Genomic DNA, 26,805 nt, shown 5'->3' with positions numbered 1-26,805 from the left:
GTAGTCCAATTTTGTTCGAGGTTTTATATTCTTTTTCGCCAATATTTTCTTCTGGATTTAAGGTAGCGAAATTTCAACTGACATTGCAAAAGACCTGCAACCAAAAATATGATTCTGCCATACAAAACCACCAACTTAAAACTCCAGACCCCAACCCTCAGATCGCCAGCTAATCAAATTCCATGCATGCCACCCAACAATAAAAGCAAATCACGCCTAAACAAGTAACAGAAATGAAGCAAAGCATAAACATTATTAGACTCTGACCACCAACCCAGAACATACCAGCGAAAATTTCGTAAGCATTTATTAAACATACTACTCCATCCCAAGTCCCGACTCAGTCGAGCCAACAGAACAACCCCAGATTAAACCAACTATAGAACGCCACAAGCTTATCAATCATTTTTGTAGCTCCCCTTCTCACCCGCCCTCTTCCTTCCCCTCTCTCTCACAGAAAGAAAATCGTGTATAAATATGTGTGGACGTAGAGTAGTATATGACAATTTGTCCCAGTTTTACCCCTCCAATTTTAACGTCTGTTAGTAATAATTAACGGAATGCAATAGGGTGCTAAAAATTTCAAAAGTGAGCCATGCGGCTGCCTATTATTAAAACTCAAGTATTTTTGTGCAAAAAAATTATAATTGAGTCCATCTTACTGCAATTAAGTCTATTTTTTTTTATTAAGGTTTGAATTTTAAATTACAAACTAGCTCATCGCTCCGTGCAAACAAATTATTTATTTGTCCCGTATTTTTACGATAATTTTTTCAATAGTCTTATCTCTTCGTAGAGCAATATTAACTTCGCGATATGATCCATATAATAAACATGAGACACCATAAGCACGGCTTCTCATATTCTTCACTATAATCATTATATGATATCGTATGGATTTGGGATACCATAACTCCAACACATGATATAGATATATAGTATTAATATCAATTATATATATATATATATATATATATATATGATTTGAAAGCATACATATTAAGCAAATAATTAATAATAAATTATTCTTGACTAGGGGTTGACTTTTTACATATTAGACCTCTTGTTACGGAGTACTCCCTCACTCAAAATTAGAAGCCAGCTGAATATATGTATGATCAAAATTTAATATTGTGATTTTACAATATTGAGATTTCATGAATATAATTTGTATGAAATAATAGACTTCTAAGATATTAGAAACTCACAATTATATTCCAAAAAAAGAAGAAAGAAACTCACAATTGTATTTGAAACTAAAATATATAAAATAATAAACTATATTTTAAATTACAGATTATCTAGTGTGTCCATGAACACACACTAACAACAATTTTTTAGTTAGTTGACCGATTTGTTGGCTTCAATCTCACTAATAATATAGCCTCTTACATGCACAAAAATTTTCACCAATAAAAATCACCTAATGAAATAAAAAGTAATTGTAAGTGTATGCTCATGGCTACACAGTACAAAGACCCTTTAAACTAAAATAGGTCTTTAATAAGATTTGAATTTTGAATCACAAACTCGTCCCGTCCCTCCCTGTAAACAAATTTTTATGTGTCCCATATTTTCTTGATAATCTTTTTCAATAATTTTACCTGTCCTTAAAGCAATATGAACTCGTGCCATGACCCTGCCCATGCCCATATAAGAAATATGGGACACAATAAGCATTGATTCCCATGTTCCCACTATAAATCATAATATGAAGTCGTATATATAAGAGGTAATAATAATATCAATTATATACATGATGTAAACTCAAATTAATCAAATAATAACAAAGAATTAAGTCTTCGAAAAAATTAATCAGTAACATGGTAGTATCATAACAAATAAGATATACAAGTTGATTTAAAGTGTATAAAGATGTTTTATTCACGTTGACTATCAACCAATATTTTCAAATATATGCCCTATATATAGACTTATCTACTGAAACACAATGAAAATATGAAATCAATTTCAATGCCACACCTCATTGACCATTTCATTAGAAACCACATATGATTATGCGAAATGGTTTAATAAGGTGTGGTGATTTTTAGATGACCATTTTATTAGATACGGCTAAGAATTTGAATTAGTTTTTAGTTTTCATTTTGGTTTGTATTTGAACAATTATTTGTATACCTCAATTATAATTATTTTTGTAATGGAGTTATAGTGTGTGATAATTTTGTACCAAATTATTTAAATATTCCTCTACTTTTCCAACCACTATCGTCTATTTTCTCTTTTCACTCCTTAAATTTTAAAAATTCAACAAAATAATTATAATCACAAAAGAGGGGCGTGCGATCTATGTCGTATAAGTCTTAAGAACATGTGATGAAGATCAAATTCGCACAATAAAACTACTTATATACTCCCCTCACAACTATCAGATGAATGAGTTCTAAATTAGAACAACATGTGCAAACATACTCACCCCAAAAACCTGCCACCAGAACTTCCTTTGATGCTTTAATTGTGGACGACAGAGCATCAGTGAATATCTTCTAAGATTGTAGAATATCCCAGGCAGCATTCCAGCTTCAAGAAACAATTTCAAGTTATCGACATCATACAACAAGGGCACAAAATTCTTTAGTTGGTATTTTTGGATGTTACATCAGTAGAGATGACACCCTCAACAACATAGCCATTAGAAATTAGAACAATGAAAACATATTTATATATATACACACACACATATAAACAAACACTTGATATGACATTAAATACTCCCTCCGTCCCAAATTAACTGTCTTGTTTGACTTTTTGGTGGTCAATTTGACCCAACTTTGACTGCAAATTAAAAATTATTCTTTTACTATTTTACAAAACTGAAAAATACATTTTAAAATAGATTTGATAATCTTTTCAATGATATATTTTTCATAATTTTATTTAATTATTTAATATACATATTTTTCAGTCAAAGTTGAGTCAAATTGACCATGAAAAAGTCAAATAAGACAGTTAATTTGGGACGGAGGGAGTATTAACTATGGGGAAAATCAATATAAGTGTGTATCTATATACATGTATGTGAAACTGCTTTCAACTACCACATATATTAACTTTAACAGATATAAACCATTTAAAATAGAACTTTAACCTATATATTAAGACTAGTATTTGTGCCCGCTAATCAAGGGCTTTGAAAATGAAGATTTATTTTATATTATAATATGATTAAACTAATGTTTTCATATTTTTGTGCACTCATTTAGTATCTATATACATGTATGTGAAACTGCTTTCAACTACCACATATATTAACTTTAACAGATATAAACCATTTAAAATAGAACTTTGACCTATATATTAAGATGTGGCATTATTTAACAAGTTGGAATCCCTTTCAGTTGTGGGGAAGACAGTCTCCAGCTGCCTCTCTTCTGTTGCAGCTTCTTCAGGAACACGCACCATACCTTCAACAAAAGCAAGACTCTCAATATAACTGATTGGCATTGAATGCATTTCGCCATCTTCTGCGACCATAATATTCTTAGCTTCTCTACTTGTCAAGTTATAGAAGAACAACTTTTTACGATGTCCGTTGTAAAAATTATTTTGCCATTCTTATAATAGCACATGAAACTTAAAGGCTGCCTCCGCAACCCAAATAATTCCAAACACCAGAATTTTCCTCAAAGGTATACACATTAATCATCTGATTTGCTTCAGCCCCAGGTGAAAAAACGGCTTCAGCAACAGCATCACCTAGCGCCATAACGGAGGTTCTAGTAGTTTCATTCATCACATACTCCAGCCCGTGAAACATCCGGATTTAACTTTGAACATTAACTTTCACCCATAAATAGTTTAGTTCATAGATGCACACAATCTTATAATTGTCAGCAACATACAGTTGAACCCGAAACCAACATAGATCCTCAGCAACGGCTTAATATTAAAATTGGGAACCCTGATGTCCTTATATCTCCGAGTAGCAGGGTTCCAAATAACAACAGTAGCAGGTACTGGTCTATAGAAACATACCAGCCCATTAACTGAGCCCACCAACGTTTCCATGGAATCACGAAAATTTCGCGACTCACTTGCATCAATCTGGGTTCCAGATGCTGGAATTGGAAATATAGAAATGTGTGGATCTCCGGAGAAGTTGATAGGTGAAATGAGGATTTTTGTATGGAAAGAAGGGTGGAGCATAAGCAAGTGGTTGTCTGGGTTTAGGTGATAACGGGAGAGATGGGATTCAACAAAAGATGGACGTTCAACAAAATTACTCATTTGGCCTAAACTAAACTTCTAATTGTATTTTTATTTTTGGAACATAACCAACAAGTCTATTTAAAGTATTTAAATGCATAAAGTTTTATTATTTAAAAATTCCTAAAATATCTATTTTATATTATTAATATTTATTAAAAAAACATTATACCTCATGGAAATTATAAAAAATCCTTTAGTATTAATTAAGTCACTAAATTACTTAATTTGTAAAGTATTTCCAAAACATATCTTATTAAATTATATATTTGACCCTTTATTAATTGTTTATGGCTAAAAAAATTTAGTGTTTTGGTTTTATTGTTAATTTATAGCTTTTAATATTAGTACTAATGTCACTTTAGTTATTACTAATCTGGTTATGTTGTTATTTGATTTAGATGTTTAGTTCATAATGGGAAAAATTGTTTAGTTTAGTTACATGGTCAAGTATTTATACTAATTTTACCTATACCAACAAATCATTATCGACTTGTCGAATTATGTTGGAAACTTCTTTATGAATTTCTAGATTTGAAATAGGAATTGGAACGTCAACCGAATGTTTACAAAATTATTGTTTCACCTTAAAAATAAGTACATAAATTAATTAATCAATTTATACACTAGACAGTAAGTATCACTAAAATTATACGATACACAAATAAATATTTTGAATAGACTTTTTGGGCATGTTCGAAAAATAAAATACGCTAAAAGGTCAAATAAATAATTTAATAAGATATATAATCAAAATGCTTTACACATTAAGTAATTTAGCGACTTAGCTAATATTAAAGGAGTTTTTATAATCTTAGTAAGGTATACATTTTTTTATTAAATATTAATTATAATATAAAAGAAACAATTTAAGTATTTTAAATAAAAAAAATTTATACACTAAGGTAAACAAATAAATACTTTTTTAATAGACTTGCCTGGCATGTTCCAAAAAAATAAAAATACAGTTAGAAATTTAGTTTGGGCCAAATGAGTAGCTTGGACTTTGGGCCTAGCTTAATTAACCTAGCAAGCTTCTTGTATATATATGTATAATACATCTGGAGCAAAGAGCCGCGCTCCAGAATGCTCTCTTCTCATCTCCAGTGTTATATCTCTCATTCCTGAAATTTATCTTTGCAAATCATGACCTCTCTGAGCAATCTCTCCCTGAGCATCTTGTAGGGAGCAGATATTCACCCGTCTTCCGGTGAAAGACCTAATGGTCCTCACCGGCTGCAAGTCATGGCTTGCATTAATCTCTTCTCCCTCTTTTGTGGAATCCCATATCTCCCGTTATTAACTAAACCCAGATACAATTTGCACCAACTTCCCTCCCTGTCCCTGCTACAGGAGAAGGCCAGACTTAGGGAGCTTCTGAATCAGAACCCGGTCCATCCAAGCATGGGATTTTTTGTTGATCTCTTGTTTTTCTGTAATAGTGATCATTTGCTATGTTGATGTGGAATTTAGATGTATGGTACTTTGTTTTTTGTTGATGTGGAATTCAGATATTTACCGCGTACCGTATAATTTTAGTGATACTCACTGTCTAGTTCTTATATAATCAATTTATACAGTACTAGACACTAGACATTAAATATCACTAAAATTATAGTGTACACGATATATATCTTAATTCCACATCAACAAAAAACAAAATACCATACATCTGAATTCCACATCAACACCAGATAGCAAATGATCACTATTACAGAAAAACAAGAGATCAACAAGAAATCCCATGCTTGGATGGATCAGGTTCTCATTCAGAAACTCCCTGAGTGTGGCCTTCTCCTATAGCTACAGGGACAGGGAGGGAAGTTGGTGCAAATTGTATATTAGTTTAGTTGATAACGGGAGAGATGGGATTCCAAAAGGAGGGAGAAGAGATTAACGCAAGTCATGACTTGGAGACGCCTGTGAGGACCATTAGGTCTTTCACTGCAAGACGGGTGAATATCTGCTCCCCTACAAGATGCTCAGGGAGATTGCTCAGAGAGGTCATGATTTGCAGAGATGAATTTCAGGAATGCTAGGTTAATTAAGTTAGGCCCAAAGTCCAAACTACTCATTTGGCCCAAACTATATTTTTAACTGTATTTTTATTTTTGGAACATGCCAGGCAAGTCTTTTAAAAAAGTATTTATTTGTTTATCTTAATGTATAAAATTTTTTTATTTAAAAATTCTTAAATTGTTTCTTTTATAATATAATAATATTTATTTAAAAAAATGTATACCTTACTGAGATTATAAAAACTCCTTTAATTTTAGCTAATTCGCTAAATTACTTAATTTGTAAGGCATTTTGATTTTATATCTTACTAAATTATTTATTTGACCTTTTAACTGTATTTTTATTTTTCGAACATGCCAAAAAAAACTATTGAAAATATTTATTTTTTTATCTTAATGTATAAAATTTTATTATTTAAAATTTTTAAGTTATTTAATTTAAATTATTAATATTTATTAAACTTATTGTATATCTTACAGAGATTATAAAAACTCCTTTAATATTAAGTAAGTCATTATATTAATTTGTAAAGCGTTTTCAAAACATATTTTATTAAATTATTTATTTAACTCTTTAATGAATGGTCATAGACCAAAAATTTTAGTGATAGTATTTATTATTAATTTATATTTTCTAATATAAATATTGAATTTAATGGCTTTAATTACTTTTATTGTGGTTATGGCGTGATCTAATACTCAGAATGAGAGACATAATTCTTGACGGTGGTTCTTTGCTCCACATATATAGCATTTTAAAACAAATCCTATTAAATTATTTATTTGACCCTTTAAAGAATGACGACAAATTAAAAAATTTATTTTATTTGTTTGCGCCAGAATGCTAGCACTTAAAAATAATAGATACAACCGAAAGTTATTTCAGACGCTTTATATGTGCTTTTCCATCATAAAGTTGGCGTGCAAACTTTTTCGTCGTAAGAAATGTAGTAAAAGTCAGTTTTGTTGCAATTAGTTTATAATGAGAAAAATTGTTCAGTACTAATTCTAACTACACCAACACATCATTATCTTATCGAGTTGTGTTGGAGACTTGTTTGTGAATTTACAGATTCTAAATAGGAATTGGAATGTCACCCAAATCATTACAAAATTATTGTTTCACTCCTAAAAATAAGAACATAAATTAGTCAATTTATACACGAGATGGTAAGTACAACTATAGAGTGCACAATAAATAGTCAATAATACCGTTTTCACCCTCAAAATAATTACATAAAATAATAAAAATTATATGCCAGAGACTAAACAATCCATAAATTATACATCTGATGACACTAAACTGTCAATAATCTACAATCACATGTATGTAAATTAGGTTAAGAGTTACAGACTATCTACAACTATGTCTTTTACTTCACCACCAGCTCTTTGTACTAAAATTCTTATAGTCACCACATTTCACCATCATATACTTAAGCTAGATTACCCATGCAAAATTTCAGTTTCTAAATTCAAATAACTAGAATATAACTTAAGCTCCAAAAGTATCAAACAACATTCTGTATTGATAACAGAACTATATATAATAACAATAAAAGTAGCCGAGGGCTCCAATACAGATTTTCTAAAATTGTTATACAACCATCAACCGTTGTGCATATAACCAGATGTTCTTGTTCTCTTAGTCATTGTATATATATATATCCTCACTGTCCGTGAAAGCCAAAAACCTGCATTGTCAAACTCTACCATCAACATATATAGAGAAAGAGCCCGGTAGAAGTTACCTATCGAATGAAGGTGAAGGTAAGTACCAACATACACACACAACAACAATTTTTTGAGAGACTCAGGATACATTGTCTGACATTATAGCCTTCAAAGAATTCCTTCAAGAAACAATTATAACTTATTAGGATGGTTTTTAGACGTTACATTAATTAATTAGTAGAGAGTATAAACTCTCAATAACATAGCCATTTAGCTATCAAAATAGTGAAAAGGTACATTATATAGATGCACAAACACTTAATATGACATTTAATATGAAATGTGTGGGAAATGAATGTATGTTTGTATTCAAGTATGTGTGTAAAGGCTTTCGTCAGAAAAAAAAAGTATGTGTGTAAAGGCTGAGAGTATGTGAAATTGCCATATAAACTTTAGCCTAGATGTAAAACAATTTAGAAATAGTACTCCTGGTTTTGAAATTGTCAACAAGATGAGTTTAACTTCATTCCTACTCCCTGATGACATTGCAGATAAGGTAAGGGATTTTGCTATATACCTTTTTGCATATATACTGGCATTTATCTATAACTTACCTTCACTACAAGAAATTTCATTATCCCCAACGAAATATTTTGTTGGCAAATCAAGAAAATCCGTTGGTAAAAAAGATTCCTAACGGAATTCCTACTGAACTGGACCGTTGGAGTATACGTTGTTGGGAAGCACCTCGCCAACCGAATAAGGTGTCCGTTGCTAAGTTTAGCAACCGAGTAGTAACAATCTAGTAACAGAACTCTGTTTTGCAAAATAACAAAAGAAACACCACTCTGCCAACAAAATATTTGGTTGGCAATTCTAGCAACAAATGCCCAACGGAAAATCTGATGTTAAATATAGTAATTTAGCAACCGAGTAGTAACAATCAGGCAACAGACCTCTTTTTTGCAAAAATATTTGGTTGACAATTCTAGCAACAAATGCCTAACGGAAAATCTGATGTTAAATATGGTCAAAAAATTGTTAAATTTAATAACAGAAAACTAACAGACTGTTCCGGTTGTTAAATTTCCGTTAGTAGATATGACACCTTCTGTTGGCATGCATGCTCAAATACAGTACAAAATTTTCATTTTCTAAAATTGTACATTTTTAATGCAGAATAACAAATAACAAAAGTACTTTAACATATATAATAAACCACAATCTCCAAAATGAGGTAATATATAGTTGCCCGATAAATACTAACGGCATCCAAGTACCATATATCCAAAAGGAGCCTTCAATTACTAACTAGGCTTTTAAACTAGCTAATACTAATATGACCATAGCTAAATGATGTTCTCATTGCAGCACAACTGCTATATTAGTGTCTTACAATGAACATAGATTCACCATTCTAAATAATTAATATATACTAAATTCACCATTAAAATTGGTTACTCGTCACCATTCTCGCCATCTGAATCCATAGTTGGGGGCTGAAATACTTGGGCAGAAGTAGCCTTCATAATTTTGGCTATTTGATCCTCCATTGCTTTCATCTTATCCTTCATCGCATTTAGTTCTTCATGCAACTTCTGATTTTCTGCATCGGCACCAAAGGATGGACAACAAGGAATCTCTGGCTTATAAAAGAGAGATTGCGATGAACCAACTCCATACACCCTCTTTTTCTTGTCAACACCACCAGCTGCCTGAAGAAATATTTTGTTTCTATCAACAGGCTCTCCAGCTTTCTCATGCAGCTCACAAAGTTTCAGGAATGTTTCCTGCACCCGCCAACAATTTTTTTTTGTAATCCATAGTAATAGAACTAGACCGAAATCCTTAAAATTAAAAGAATACAACACGCAAAAGGGAGCTGATCAGATAAACAACAAACCACAAACCCTCTCAAATACATTTCTCAAATACATTTAACGTGAGAACAAAAGGACACAAGACCCAACTAAATCTGGCCACTAGAAATTGGACATTGCACAAGTAAAATGAGTAATCAGAATCCTAAATAAATACAAGTAAACAATATTAATTTAGCTGCCACTGAACTGCACTATTGGACTATTGGACATCCTCACTGCCTCATGTAAATAAACCACTCCACAGCCCCATTCAACATATTTAACAGAAAAATGCCAATAAAATGTTATTTATCCAGAATTAAAAGGACTGAATAACTTGTCATTAACCTAAACATAGCCTCTGCTTAAACACCATTCATCTCAAACCATAATTAAAATAGTCCTCAATTTATTTATAACAAAAATAATGATCTAAAAATAGTCCTTTTTTATTTAACCATATAAATAAAAAATCTACAATCCAACAAGCACAAAAACAACCTTGTATTTAGGAGAATTTAAATGACTCACATATGTTTGTTGGCTTTTTTTGTCGACCCATATTCTTTCATAATCGGACTCCACTTCATCCACATCATCCTCACTGTTCTCGCCTTGCGTATGCTTCTTTTTCGTCCCACGTCTCGTGTGTGTTAGTAAAAATACTTGATCTGCAGTTGGCTCTTTGTTGTACTTCATTTTCTGTAAAATTTTATTTATTACAAATCTATGAGCAAGGGATAATAATTTACAAGTTTATTAAATGAATCACTACAAATTTACCCAACGAGCTGCAACTGTCCTGTGAGATGCAGAACCACTTGTATGTGTTGAAAGGCTGCCATCAACCCCGCTGGAACGATTATTTTTCTGAATCGTAGACTTCTTTTGAAATTCTGGTGTTTGCCAAAATTCAATCCACTTCAAATAAACATTCTGGCCAATTCTTCTATCCGGTTCTTCACCATTTTCCCAGCCTGAATGAGCTACACTCAAAAGTTCTGAATACTTCTTCCGTGCATTTCCTAACCAGCCCTGATAGATTACTGCATCTGGTTGCCTCCACACAAAGGATTTCTACAATAATAAATGACTACGTGTTACAAAGCAACTTATAAAAAAAACACAAGTACAAGAAGAAATGACATTACAAGATAAGTAAATACCTTAAATTCTTCAAAATAAAAATCTTGAGTTACTTTTGAAACGGATTTCCAATTATAACCGGTGGGCTCAAGTCTCTCATACATTATTTTTCTGATCCTTGAAGAACATTGATGTGAAGGTTCCAACCTTAAAAGAAAAGAAAATTATGCAAGACATTAAATATTAATACATATTAATAACATTGCTTGAATTTAGAACTAAAAAGTGAACTTGAAACTTACACTTTCTTGATGACTTCTACTCGAATCCGTCCATCGCTATGTGTAGAGCCAATAGACCAATAACCAAAATCAGTTCCAGCTGTAGAAGATACATTTAGTGTGTTTGGTGTGAGTTGACGCGATTGAGCAGTAAGCTGCTGTGATTGTTGTGATTGATCTGGAGTGCTTGGTCCTGAATGGCCATGATAGTGTTGAAGATACTTTCAAAGACATTTTTCTCAATATGCATAACATCAAGATTATGTCTAATTGATAGTGTCCTCCAATATGGTAAATCCCAAAAGATGCTTCTTTTTTTCCATCCACAATTGTAAGTTTTAATGACTCTAGCATTGTGCTCTTCACTTCCCAATTCAGTAACTTTGATCAAACCAAGTGATTCTATTTCTTGAAACACATCTTCACCTGTTCGGACTGGTGGGGCAGATTCAGTGACTATCTTTCCCTTTGTAAACCAGTTTTTATTCTTTCGAAATGGATGATTGGCCGGTAAAAACTTTCGATGATTATCAAACCATGTAGTTTTTCCACCATGTGAAAGGCTATATGCATCATGATCATGAGCACAATGGGGACAAGCTAAATGACCAGCAGTTTTCCATCCAGACAACATTGAATAAGCAGGGAAGTCACTAACAGTCCACATCAAAGCAGCTCGCATACGAAAATTTTGTTTCAAAGAATTATCCCAAGTCTCCACACCAACTTCCCATAACATTCTCAACTCAGCAATCAATGGTTGAAGAAAAACATCTATCTTTTGTTTTGGATTTTTTGGTCCGGGCACAAGTACGGACATAAATAAGTACTGTTCTTTTGAGCACATCCACGGAGGCAAATTGTATGGAGTTATTATAATATGCTAGGTTAATCAACCTAGGTCCAAAAAGTCTATTAAAAGTATGTATTAGTTTATCTTAATGTATAATTTAGTTAATTTTATTATTTAAAAATTCCTAAATTATTTATTTTAATATTATTGATATTTTTTTAAAAAATTGTATACCTTACTCCGTTTATAAAAACTCCTTTAATATTATCTAAGTCACTAAATTACTTAATTTGTAAAGCAATTTCATCACATATCTTATTAAATTATTTATTTGATCCTTTAATACATGATCATATCTCAAAATTTTGATGTTTCGGTTTATTATTAATTTATAGTTTTTAATTTAGTGTTATATATATAATTAATGTCACTTTAATACTACTAATCTGGTTGTGTTGTTATTTAATTTAGATGTATATAACTTTTTTGGTTTGACAAACTCTTAATTTGATAAATCTGATGTGGGTGTTAACATTATAATATTAGTATAATGTTAGTTTTAAATATCTAATGTATCCATAATTACTACTATTTTGGTTATGTGTGACTTGATTTGGACCATTTTATAAATTATTTTGTAGAAAGAAGTCTACAAAATTTGTGTTTTACCTCCGTTAACTTTAATAGTCAACTTGACAGAATATGGTCAAACGGGTGCTTATCCAATATCTTTTTAAATATTAGGGTGTGTATTCACAAGAAATTTTGTTTGAGACAAATTAATCGAAAAAACGCTTAAACTTATAGAATGTAAAGTGTAAATTACTCTTATTTTTATGTTGAAAAGAGAACTTAGTAAAGGATTGGTCTAATCTTCTTTAATTAGTATATAGGTCAAGACAATTTAATTAGAATTTAGATTACGCATAAAATAGGACTTATATTCATTCCTGACATTCCTCTCATTAGAGAGTATTCTATGACAATGACAACATTGTGCATTGCATTGTCTAAAATTTCACACTGAATGGTAAAATAGAAGTACACTGACAACAAAGATAGAAGGTCTGCTCAGGTACAATTAAGAGACTGAACATCTTAGAAGTTTTTTCATCACTGTACAAACATTATTTTAGAAGTTTTTTTATCATTGTACAAACATCTTAATTAGAAGTTTTTTTATTTATCATTGTACAATAATGATCAACAATTTACAAATTATCTGACATTGCAGGCTTCTTCTCTTTTGTTGAAAGCCTAAAGTCTGCAAGGCCAAACAGCATCAGCGTATTGAAAGAGGGCCAATAGAATAACTACCGAAAAAGATAGAGTTAAAGAAAAAGAAACTATGCTTAACAACTTGTCCACCAATTTTTCTAAAATTTAAATACGGCGATAGCAGATAAAGTGATCTCTTTTATCACATACAAAAATGGGATGTGGACTATGCTACACGCACAACAATCAAATACATAAGTGATAAATGGGAAGCAGTCAAACAACAACCTAATGTAAATATACTCACCACAAAAGTCGTCTGTAGAGAGGTTGAATACATATACTATCTCTTAACTTAACAGTCTCACAGAACATGGAATCAGGGCTTTCCTTCAAAAACTCTTTTACTCTATTATGTATACATCAAGAATTATTATCAATTGCACCAACAAATTATGATTCTCAAAATTGTTGCATTTAGTTCATAATTAGAAAGATTGTTCAGTTTAGTTACATGGTCAATTACTAATTCTAACTACACCAACAAATCATTATCTTCTCGAGTTATGTTGGAGACTCTTCTTTGTGAATTTCCAGAAATTTGAATGTAACGTGAATCATTACAAAATTATGTTTTCACCCTCAAATAAGAACATAATTAAATTAGTCAACTTACACTAGACAGTAAGTATCATTATAAATATACCGTACACAATAAATAGTCAATGGTGTCGTTTGTCACCCTCAAACAAATATATAAAGTAATGAAAATATACGCTAGAGACTAAACAATCTATAATATTATACACTTGACACTAAACTATCATAGCCGATCTACAATCAAATTTAGGTAAAATTGGTTAGAGTTATAGCCAATCTACAACCATATATGCCTCATACTTAACCACCACCTCTTTGTATTAAAATTCTTATTGAGCTTCAACCAATCCAAGGTACCACATTTCACCATCATATACACAGTTAGCTAGATTACCCACGCAAAATTTCAGTTTCTGAATTCAAGTAACTAGAATATAACTATCAAAGAACATTCTGAATTAATAACAAAATTACAATAACAATAAAAGAAGTCGAGGGCTCCAATACAGATTTTTTTTAATTATATACAACCATCAACTGTTGTGCATATAACAAGATTTTCTCCAAGTCATTGTCTTTCCTTACTTTCACAGAAAGCCAAAAACCTGCATTGTCAAACTCCACCGTCAACATATATACAAAAGAGACCGCTAGAAGTAATTACTTATAGAAGGAAGGAGAAATAAGTACCAACTTACACACGGCAACAATTTTTTGAGAGACTCAGTCCATATTGTCTGACATCATAGCATTCGAAGCATTCCTTCAAAAAACAATTGTAATTCATAATTATCATCATTCAACAGGGGCATAAAATTCTTTAGTGGGATGTTTTTAAGATGTTACATGCATTATTATTAGTAGAGAGTTAAACTCTCAATAATATAGCCATTTAGTTATCAAAACAATGAAAAGATACATTATATAGATGAACAAACATTTAATATGAAATTCGATATTATATGTGTGGGAAATGAATTTATGTTTTATTTAATTATGTGTTCAAAGGCCGAGTATGTGAAACTGTCATATAAACTTTAACCTAGATATAAAACATGTCAGAAATAGAACTCATGATTTTGAAATTGTCAACAAGATGAATTTAACTTCTTTCCTATCTGCTCCCTCACATTGCAGATAAGGTAAGCAATGTCGCAGACTGGCATTTAATTTTTCTATCAAATCAACCTGATGTTAACTTTCTAACAAGTTAATTCAGGATCTTTTAAAAAAAGTTTTATGCGAGCCTTGTCATGTGTGTAAACTTAACAATAAAAGGGAGAGGTAAGATGCAGTATATGTGAGAAAATGAAGTACCTATTAGTTGCAGCGAGTGGAGCTGCCTCCTGTCTCTCTTCTTGACAGCTCCTTCTCCAACACTCACCATCCCCTCAATAGAAACAAGACTCTCAGTGTAATTCATGGGCATGTGAATCATGTCCCTACCTTGTGCGACCATAAGAGTCTTAACTTTGCCACTTGTCAAGTCGTACATGTACAACTTATTCTGATTGCCGTTTGTAAAAACTATTTTACCGTTTTTAAGCACTTAAGTCTCACAGGCCTCTGCACCCCAGGTAATCCAAAGCTGTACATCCTCATCCAAACAACCGGCATTTTCCTCGAGAGTGTAAATATGATCATGTCATTTGCTTGAGCACCAGGTAACACACTGCCTGTGCAACAAAATCACCTAGCGGCCATATTAAGAGCTAGAAGTAGTGTCTTTCTTAACATACAGCTCAGGCCCCTTGAAACTTTGGATTTCTCAGTTTTTAAACGTCAACTTTCAACCCAGAATTCATTCCGACGTGATTACAAAGACACATCCAGTAAGGATTCGCCTTGACAACCACGCACTCAACAAAAATCAATTGCAATGGAAAATTAGGCTTCAATTCTTTCCAAGAATTATCCTTACATGAATACAATCGAAACCTATATGACGGATTCTGCAGCTCAAAGTCCAAGTTTCATAGATAGCAACAATCTTAATATTCATTTACAACAAAATTGAATCCAAAAACCAACTAGGATGCTCCACACATATTTAATATCATACGGGGCAACCGAGATATTCTTACATCATTGTTGGAAACGTAATGAGCTTTAAAACAAAATATAACTAAAACTTTATATAATGTAAAACACACAATAATATATATATATATATAATGCTGTTTACAGAGGCTACGGCCTTTTCTTTGATACAACACAGAGCTTCTGCTCTTTTTCACTCTATCTCAAGATACAACTTTTCTTCTCTTTGTTTTCTCGTTGTATACTTTATGCACAGCACAGCAACTAGCTACTTATAGGCTTCACAATATAAGTACCTACATCAGTGCTCACATAAGCTGCATTTAATACATGCCAGCTTTTTTTTCCTTTCAAACCAAGCTGTTCTAACAGCCTACCTTTTATTCAGGATGATATAGCAGGTGGCAGTGCATGCAAACATCCTCCAGAGCCATGCATCTTTCTCATTTATCATTACACGCTTTTGACCATCTGTATATTATGAACACCTTGATGCAGCACACCATCTTTTCAGGAACTAAATGACCGTGTGTATTTGTAGTTTCTTCAGCTTCTCTGCCACCTTTAGCCTACCATATTTTGAGGATGACTTTGTACATAATATATGTGTTCATATTTCACCCAGCTGTTCATTTAACATCTACTAGAAAATTACAGGAAAGTGGTGCAGTTAATATTTATTAGGGTGGTGGAGAGTTTGAAATTCTAACACTCCCCCTCAAACTCGACTTTGCATTCCGAGCTTCTTCTTCATTTTATGAAACGTATCTGGCTTCAACGGCTTCGTGAATATATCTGCTAAATTTTTCTTCGGTCTTGCAGTGCACCAATTCCACATTTTTGTCGTTCACCTGTTCTCGAAGAAAATGATATTTAATGTTGATGTGCTTGCTTCGACTATGTGACACCGGATTTTTCGCTAGTGAAATAGCAGATTTATTATCCACGTAAAGTTTAAGCGGACCTTCCTTTGCAAGATTTAACTCGCCCAAAATATAGCCTAGCCACATAGCTTGACATGCGCACACTGCTGCTGCGATGTATTCTGCCTCACATGTTGAGAGAGCGACTGTCTGTTGCTTCTTTGATGACCACGAAAATATCGCCGAGCCAATATGAAAAGCATATCCCGATGTGCTTTTCCCATCATCCAAATCACCACCGTAATCACTATCTGAATAACCAACTAATTTTGAATCTTGAGAATGAGTGTAAAACAGACCATGATTAAGTGTACCTTTAATATATCTCAAAATTCTTTTAGCTGCCATGAAGTGATCTTGCTTCGGCTTCTCCATGTACCTACTAACCAATCCAACCGCATACATAATATCCGGACGAGTAAAAGTTAGGTACCTCAAACTTCCAACCAAACTTTTGAACAATGTCGGATTTACCGACTCTCTTGTTGAATCAATTTTGAGCTTTATACTTGCTTCTGCTGGCGTGCTCACTGGCTTACATTCCTCCATTCTGAACTTCTTCAAAATCTGCTCGGCATATTTTTTCTGACACATAAAAATTCCGTCTTTGCTTTGCTTCACCTCGACTCCAAGAAAGTATGACATTTGACCGATATCTGTCATCTCAAATTCATTAGTCATAACTTTCTTAAAATCATCAAACATACCGGGATTGTTTCCGGTAAATATCATGTCGTCCACGTATAAGCAAACGATCATAATATCTCCCCCTGAATTTGTTTTCGTGTAGAGAGCATGCTCGTATGGACTTTTGACAAAACCATTCTTCTGAAAGTACTCATCAACCCTTGTGTTCCATGCTCTCGGTGCTTGTTTTAGACCGTACAATGCTTTCTTTAGCCGGTAGACTTTATCTTCCTGGCCTTTCTGAACATATCCCTGAGGTTGCTCGATGTAAACTTCTTCTTCGAGATAACCATTTAGGAATGCTGACTTCACATCCATTTGAAAAATCTTCCATTGATTCTGAGCGGCAATTGCTGTAAGAAGTCTGATGGTGTCAACTCGTGCAACTGGAGCAAACACTTCATCATAGTCAATTCCATATCTTTGCTTGTAGCCTTTAGCCACTAGCCTCGCTTGTATTTTTTCTACTTCACCATCCTGATTTGTCTTTGTCTTATAGACCCATTTGACAACAATTGCTTTTGTGTCCTTCTGGAAGATCTCTTTTTTTTTGCAAAAATATTTGGTTGACAATTCTAGCAACAAAATGCCTAACGGAAAATCTGATGTTAAATATGGTCAAAAAATTGTTAAATTTAATAACAGAAAACTAACAGACTGTTCCGGTTGTTAAATTTCCGTTAGTAGATATGACACCTTCTGTTGGCATGCATGCTCAAATACAGTACAAAATTTTCATTTTCTAAAATTGTACATTTTTAATGCAGAATAACAATAACAAAAGTACTTTAACATATATAATAAACCACAATCTCCAAAATGAGGTAATATATAGTTGCCCGATAAATACTAACGGCATCCAAGTACCATATATCCAAAAGGAGCCTTCAATTACTAACTAGGCTTTTAAACTAGCTAATACTAATATGACCATAGCTAAATGATGTTCTCATTGCAGCACAACTGCTATATTAGTGTCTTACAATGAACATAGATTCACCATTCTAAATAATTAATATATACTAAATTCACCATTAAAATTGGTTACTCGTCACCATTCTCGCCATCTGAATCCATAGTTGGGGGCTGAAATACTTGGGCAGAAGTAGCCTTCATAATTTTGGCTATTTGATCCTCCATTGCTTTCATCTTATCCTTCATCGCATTTAGTTCTTCATGCAACTTCTGATTTTCTGCATCGGCACCAAAGGATGGACAACAAGGAATCTCTGGCTTATAAAAGAGAGATTGCGATGAACCAACTCCATACACCCTCTTTTTCTTGTCAACACCACCAGCTGCCTGAAGAAATATTTTGTTTCTATCAACAGGCTCTCCAGCTTTCTCATGCAGCTCACAAAGTTTCAGGAATGTTTCCTGCACCCGCCAACAATTTTTTTTTGTAATCCATAGTAATAGAACTAGACCGAAATCCTTAAAATTAAAAGAATACAACACGCAAGGGAGCTGATCAGATAAACAACAAACCACAAACCCTCTCAAATACATTTCTCAAATACATTTAACGTGAGAACAAAAGGACACAAGACCCAACTAAATCTGGCCACTAGAAATTGGACATTGCACAAGTAAAATGAGTAATCAGAATCCTAAATAAATACAAGTAAACAATATTAATTTAGCTGCCACTGAACTGCACTATTGGACTATTGGACATCCTCACTGCCTCATGTAAATAAACCACTCCACCCAGCCCCATTCAACATATTTAACAGAAAAATGCCAATAAAATGTTATTTATCCAGAATTAAAAGGACTGAATAACTTGTCATTAACCTAAACATAGCCTCTGCTTAAACACCATTCATCTCAAACCATAATTAAAATAGTCCTCAATTTATTTATAACAAAAATAATGATCTAAAAATAGTCCTTTTTTATTTAACCATATAAATAAAAATCTACAATCCAACAAGCACAAAAAACAACCTTGTATTTAGGAGAATTTAAATGACTCACATATGTTTGTTGGCTTTTTTTGTCGACCCATATTCTTTCATAATCGGACTCCACTTCATCCACATCATCCTCACTGTTCTCGCCTTGCGTATGCTTCTTTTTCGTCCCACGTCTCGTGTGTGTTAGTAAAATACTTGATCTGCAGTTGGCTCTTTGTTGTACTTCATTTTCTGTAAAATTTTATTTATTACAAATCTATGAGCAAGGGATAATAATTTACAAGTTTATTAAATGAATCACTACAAATTTACCCAACGAGCTGCAACTGTCCTGTGAGATGCAGAACCACTTGTATGTGTTGAAAGGCTGCCATCAACCCCGCTGGAACGATTATTTTTCTGAATCGTAGACTTCTTTTGAAATTCTGGTGTTTGCCAAAATTCAATCCACTTCAAATAAACATTCTGGCCAATTCTTCTATCCGGTTCTTCACCATTTTCCCAGCCTGAATGAGCTACACTCAAAAGTTCTGAATACTTCTTCCGTGCATTTCCTAACCAGCCCTGATAGATTACTGCATCTGGTTGCCTCCACACAAAGGATTTCTACAATAATAAATGACTATGTGTTACAAAGCAACTTATAAAAAAAACACAAGTACAAGAAGAAATGACATTACAAGATAAGTAAATACCTTAAATTCTTCAAAATAAAAATCTTGAGTTACTTTTGAAACGGATTTCCAATTATAACCGGTGGGCTCAAGTCTCTCATACATTATTTTTCTGATCCTTGAAGAACATTGATGTGAAGGTTCCAACCTTAAAAGAAAAGAAAATTATGCAAGACATTAAATATTAATACATATTAATAACATTGCTTGAATTTAGAACTAAAAAGTGAACTTGAAACTTACACTTTCTTGATGACTTCTACTCGAATCCGTCCATCGCTATGTGTAGAGCCAATAGACCAATAACCAAAATCAGTTCCAGCTGTAGAAGATACATTTAGTGTGTTTGGTGTGAGTTGACGCGATTGAGCAGTAAGCTGCTGTGATTGTTGTGATTGATCTGGAGTGCTTGGTCCTGAATGGCCATGATAGTGTTGAAGATACTTTCAAAGACATTTTTCTCAATATGCATAACATCAAGATTATGTCTAATTGATAGTGTCCTCCAATATGGTAAATCCCAAAAGATGCTTCTTTTTTTTCCATCCACAATTGTAAGTTTTAATGACTCTAGCATTGTGCTCTTCACTTCCCAATTCAGTAACTTTCATCAAACCAAGTGATTCTATTTCTTGAAACACATTTCACCTGTTCGGACTGGTGGGGCAGATTCAGTGACTATCTTTCCCTTTGTAAACCAGTTTTTTTCTTTCGAAATGGATGATTGGCCGGTAAAAACTTTCGATGATTATCAAACCATGTAGTTTTTCCACCATGTGAAAGGCTATATGCATCATGATCATGAGCACAATGGGGACAAGCTAAATGACCAGCAGTTTTCCATCCAGACAACATTGAATAAGCAGGGAAGTCACTAACAGTCCACATCAAAGCAGCTCGCATACGAAAATTTGTTTCAAAGAATTATCCCAAGTCTCCACACCAACTTCCCATAACATTCTCAACTCAGCAATCAATGGTTGAAGAAAAACATCTATCTTTTGTTTTGGATTTTTTGGTCCGGGCACAAGTACGGACATAAATAAGTACTGTTCTTTTGAGCACATCCACGGAGGCAAATTGTATGGAGTTATTATAATATGCTAGGTTAATCAACCTAGGTCCAAAAAGTCTATTAAAAGTATGTATTAGTTTATCTTAATGTATAATTTAGTTAATTTTATTATTTAAATATTCCTAAATTATTATTTTAATATTAATTGATATTTTTTTTAAAAAAATTGTATACTTACCTCCGTTTATAAAACTCCTTTAATATTATCTAAGTCCCTAAATTTACTTAATTTGTAAAGCAATTTCATCACATATCTTATTAAATTATTTATTTGATCCTTTAATACATGATCATATCTCAAAAATTTTGATGTTTCGGTTTATATATTAATTTAATAGTTTTTAATTAGTGTTATATATATACTTAATGTCACTATTAATACTACTATCTGGTTGTGTTGTTATTAATTTAGATGTCCATAACTTTTTGGTTTGACAAACTCTTAATTTGATAAATCTGATGTGGGTGTTAACATTATAATATTAGTATAAATGTTAGTTTTAAATATCTAATGTATCCATAATTACTACTATTTTGGTTATGGTGTGACTTGCTTTGACCATTTTATAAATTAGTTTGTAGAAAGAAGTCTACAAAATTTGTGTTTTACCCCTCCGTTACTTTAATAGTCAACTTGACAGAATATGGTTCAAACGGTGCTTATCCATAATCTTTTTAAAATATTAGGGTGTGTATTCACAAGAAATTTTGTTTGAGACAAATTATCGAAAAAAACGCTTAAACTTATAGAATGTAAAGTGTAAATTACTCTTATTTTTATGTTGAAAAGAGAACTTAGTAAAGGATTGGTCTAATCTTCTTTAATTAGTATATAGGTCAAGACAATTTAATTAGAATTTAGATTACGCATAAAATAGGACTTATATTCATTCCTGACATTCCTCTCATTAGAGAGTATTCTATGACAATGACAACATTGTGCATTGCATTGTTCTAAATTTCACACTGAATGGTAAAATAGAAGTACACTGACAACAAAGATAGAAGGTCTGCTCAGGTACAATTAAGAGACTGAACATCTTAGAAGTTTTTTCATCACATGTACAAACATTATTTTAGAAGTTTTTTTTATCATTGTACAACACATCTTAAGTAGAAGTTTTTTTTATTTATCATTGTACAATAATGATCAACAAGTTACAAATTATCTGACATTGCACAGGCTTCTTCTCTTTTGTTGAAAGCCTAAAGTCTGCAAGGCCAAACAGCATCAGCGTATTGAAAGAGGGCCAATAGAATAACTACCGAAAAAGATAGAGTTAAAGAAAAAGAAACTATGCTTAACACTTGTCCACCAATTTTTCTAAAAATTTAAATACGGCGATAGCAGATAAAGTGATCTCTTTTATCACATACAAAAATGGGATGTGGGACTATGCTACACGCACAACAATCAAATACATAGTGATAATGGGAAGCAGTCAACAACAACCTAATGTAAAGATACTCACCACACAGTCGTCTGTAGAGAGGTTGAATACTAGACTATCTCTTAACTTAACAGTCTCACAGAACATGGAATCAGGCTTTCTTCAAAAACTCTTTTACTCTATTATGTATACATCAAGAATTATTATCAATTGCAGCCAACAAATTATGATTCTCAAAATTGTTGCATTTAGTTCATAATTAGAAAGATTGTTCAGTTTAGTTACATGGTCAATTACTAATTCTAACTACACCAACAAATCATTATCTTCTCGAGTTATGTTGGAGACTCTTCTTTGTGAATTTCCAGAAATTTGAATGTAACGTGAATCATTACAAAATTATGTTTTCACCCTCAAAATAAGAACATAATTAATTAGTCAACTTACACTAGACAGTAAGTATCATTATAAATATACCGTACACAATAATAGTCAATGGTGTCGTTGTCACCCTCAAAACAAATATATAAAGTAATGAAAATTATACGCTAGAGACTAAACAATCTATAATATTATACACTTGACACTAACTATCAATAGCCGATCTACAATCAAATTTAGGTAAAATTGGTTAGAGTTATAGCCAATCTACAACCATATATGCCTCATACTTAACCACCACCCTCTTTGTATTAAAATTCTTATTGAGCTTCAACCAATCCAAGGTACCACATTTCACCATCATATACACAGTTAGCTAGATTACCCACGCAAAATTTCAGTTTCTGAATTCAAGTAACTAGAATATAACTATCAAAGAACATTCTGAATTAATAACAAAATTACAATAACAATAAAAGAAGTCGAGGGCTCCAATACAGATTTTTTTTTAATTATTATACAACCATCACTGTTGTGCATATAACAAGATTTCTCCAAGTCATTGTCTTTCCTTACTTTCACAGAAAGCCAAAAACCTGCATTGTCAAACTCCACCGTCAACATATATACAAAAGAGACCGCTAGAAGTAATTACTTATAGAAGGAAGGAGAAATAAGTACCAACTTACACACGGCAACAATTTTTTGAGAGACTCAGTCCATATTGTCTGACATCATAGCATTCGAAGCATTCCTTCAAAAAACAATTGTAATTCATAATTATCATCATTCAACAGGGGCATAAAATTCTTTAGTGGGATGTTTTTAAGATGTTACATGCATTATTATTAGTAGAGAGTTTTAAACTCTCAATAATATAGCCTTTAGTTATCAAAACAATGAAAAGATACATTATATAGATGAACAAACATTTAATATGAAATTCGATATTATATGTGTGGGAAATGAATTTATGTTTTATTTAATTATGTGTTCAAAGGCCGAGTATGTGAAACTGTCATATAAACTTTAACCTAGATATAAAACATGTCAGAAATAGAACTCATGATTTTGAAATTGTCAACAAGATGAATTTAACTTCTTTCCTATCTGCTCCCTCACATTGCAGATAAGGTAAGCAATGTCGCAGACTGGCATTTAATTTTTCTATCAAATCAACCTGATGTTAACTTTCTAACAAGTTAATTCAGGATCTTTAAAAAAGTTTTATGCGAGCCTTGTCATGTGTGTAACTTAACAAATAAAAGGGAGAGGTAAGATGCAGTATATGTGAGAAAATGAAGTACCTATTAGTTGCAGCGAGTGGAGCTGCCTCCTGTCTCTCTTCTTTGACAGCTCCTTCTCCAACACTCACCATCCCCTCAATAGAAACAAGACTCTCAGTGTAATTCATGCACATGTGAATCATGTCCCTACCTTGTGCGACCATAAGAGTCTTAACTTTGCCACTTGTCAAGTCGTACATGTACAACTTATTCTGATTGCCGTTTGTAAAAACTATTTACCGTTTTTAAAGCACTTAAGTCTCACAGGCCTCTGCACCCCAGGTAATCCAAAGCTGTACATCCTCATCCAAACACCGGCATTTTCCTCGAGAGTGTAAATATGAATCATGTCATTTGCTTGAGCACCAGGTGAACACACTGCCTGTGCAACAAAATCACCTAGCGCCATATTAGAGCTAGAAGTAGTGTCTTTCTTAACATACTCAGGCCCCTTGAACATTTGGATTTCCTCAGTTTTAACGTCAACTTTCACCCAGAATTCATTCCGACGTTGATTACAAAGACACATCCAGTAAGGATTCGCCTTGACAACCACGCACTCAACAAAAATCAATTGCAATGGAAAATTAGGCTTCAATTCTTTCCAAGAATTATCCTTACATGAATACAATCGAAACCTATATGACGGATTCTGCAGCTCAAGTCCAAGTTCATAGATGCAGACAATCTTATAATCATTTACAACAAAATTGAATCCAAAACCAACTAGGATGCTCCACACATATTTAATATCAATACGGGGCACCGAGATATTCTTACATCTATGAGTTGCAGGGTTCCAAATAGTCACATTAGTAGGCCTGAGAGGTGGTCTAGAGGAACATACGAGCCCGTTAACGGATCCCACAAATGTATGCATCGAATTCAGAAAATCTTGACTTGACGACCACAAATTCCTTGAGATGCCCGAACCACTTGTATCAATTAGGTCTTCAGTTGCAGGAATTGGGATCATAGAACTGTGAGGGTTTCCAAAGAAATTGACTGGTGAAATGATGATATTTCTACTGAAAGGGTGGTGGAGAAGAAGCTGATGGTTATCTGGATTCATATGAAACCGAGAGAGATGAGCTTCGACGAAGAATCGAGACGAGATCAATGCCAGCCAGGACTTGCAGACGCTGGTGAGGACGATTAGGAACTTCACTGGAAGGCGGGTGAAGATTTGGCACAGGAGGAGATGATCAGGGAGATCGCTCAGAGTTGTCATGATTTGTGGAGAGAGAATCGCAGAGAGATGAGAGAGATGTACTGGGGTCGGCCGCTTTTTGGTGAATTGAATTACACACAGTCTTTTCCTTGACTAGGGTTTCACTTGTTACCAAGTACTCCCCAATCAAAATTACAAGTGGGGCCATTCTATTAAAATTTAAAATTATGATTTTACAATATTAAAAATTCATGAAAATAAAATCATAGACTTTTAGAGATTTTAAGAAAGCTCATAACTATGTTTAAAATTAAAATATAATTAAATACTAACCTACATTTTAAACCAAAATCATATTTTTTTGACTTAATTGCAGTAAGATGGCCTTAATTATAATTATTTTGCACAAAAATACCTAAATTTTAATAATAGGCACCCACATGACTCATGTATAAAATTTTTAGCACCCAATTGCATTCTGTTAGTTATCACTAACAGACGTTAGATATTTCTAATTTTTAATTAATCAGCTGGTTAAATGGGTAATTTTGTTGACAAACCCTTCTACTGTAAAATTATGGTTGCCCCAAATGCTTAGTGTAATGATCTGTACCTGGTTTTCCTTTCCACTTCTTCCAAATCCAAAGTGGCATAACAAAGCGGTCATAAACTGAAGTGTGATCAAAATGGCAGCCACGAAGAAAACAATGAAGAAAACAATGAGAGAGCCTGCTGGTATCTTGAAATTTCCTACGAATCTATTCATGGTCATTGCTTGTTGAACTGAAAAGGTGATCATCTGAGCTACATCAGAAGTCTGTAAACTTGAGCTACATACTAATCATTTAAAGAGAAGCCTCGAAAAGCTAGGCAAGTTGTAGTCCAATTTTGTTCGAGGTTTTATATTCTTTTTCGCCAATATTTTCTTCTGGATTTAAGGTAGCGAAATTTCAACTGACATTGCAAAAGACCTGCAACCAAAAATATGATTCTGCCATACAAAACCACCAACTTAAAACTCCAGACCCCAACCCTCAGATCGCCAGCTAATCAAATTCAATGCATGCCACCCAACAATAAAAGCAAATCACGCCTAAACAAGTAACAGAAATGAAGCAAAGCATAAACATTATTAGACTCTGACCACCAACCCAGAACATACCAGCGAAAATTTCGTAAGCATTTATTAAACATACTACTCCATCCCAAGTCCCGACTCAGTCGAGCCAACAGAACAACCCCAGATTAAACCAACTATAGAACGCCACAAGCTTATCAATCATTTTTGTAGCTCCCCTTCTCACCCGCCCTCTTCCTTCCCCTCTCTCTCACAGAAAGAAAATCGTGTATAAATATGTGTGGACGTAGAGTAGTATATGACAATTTGTCCCAGTTTTACCCCTCCAATTTTAACGTCTGTTAGTAATAATTAACGGAATGCAATAGGGTGCTAAAAATTTCAAAAGTGAGCCATGCGGCTGCCTATTATTAAAACTCAA

The 26,805-nt window shown here is 33.1% G+C and overlaps 1 protein-coding gene and 2 long non-coding RNA genes across 4 annotated transcripts; all 3 read right to left on the bottom strand.

The window, feature by feature from the left end:
* Positions 1 to 14,318: 14,318 nt before the first annotated feature.
* LOC135151110 (uncharacterized) lies at positions 14,319 to 15,298 on the bottom strand. The gene is made up of 3 exons (XR_010289621.1): positions 15,077 to 15,298; positions 14,458 to 14,522; positions 14,319 to 14,364 (listed from the first exon to the last, which is right to left on the bottom strand). It is a non-coding gene; the product is annotated as an uncharacterized LOC135151110 (long non-coding RNA).
* An 8,080-nt stretch (positions 15,299 to 23,378) lies between these two features.
* Positions 23,379 to 24,263, bottom strand: LOC135150776 (uncharacterized). 2 transcript variants are annotated; one of them, XR_010289036.1, is made up of 3 exons: positions 24,157 to 24,263; positions 23,531 to 23,603; positions 23,379 to 23,445 (listed from the first exon to the last, which is right to left on the bottom strand). It is a non-coding gene; the product is annotated as an uncharacterized LOC135150776 (long non-coding RNA). The 2 variants fall into 2 exon arrangements; XR_010289034.1 differs by having other exon boundaries at positions 23,382 to 23,445; positions 23,539 to 23,603.
* A 104-nt stretch (positions 24,264 to 24,367) lies between these two features.
* Positions 24,368 to 25,366, bottom strand: LOC135148189 (putative F-box protein At5g62660). Its single transcript, XM_064082497.1, has one exon. It carries the CDS (start codon positions 25,364 to 25,366, stop codon positions 24,368 to 24,370), a length of 999 nt encoding a protein of 332 aa, XP_063938567.1.
* Between the last annotated feature and the right edge of the window lie 1,439 nt (positions 25,367 to 26,805).

Source organism: Daucus carota, chromosome 1, assembly GCF_001625215.2.
Source record: "Daucus carota subsp. sativus chromosome 1, DH1 v3.0, whole genome shotgun sequence".
Lineage (NCBI taxonomy): Eukaryota > Viridiplantae > Streptophyta > Magnoliopsida > Apiales > Apiaceae > Daucus > Daucus carota.
Note: the sequence above shows the minus strand (reverse complement) of the source record. Positions and strands in the feature narration are given on the sequence as shown.

What these genes read in the sequence shown, in the direction of transcription:
- LOC135148189 (XM_064082497.1), bottom strand. Translation starts at nt 25,366, where the DNA reads ATGACAACTCTGAGCGATCTCCCTGATCATCTCCTCCTGTGCCAAATC.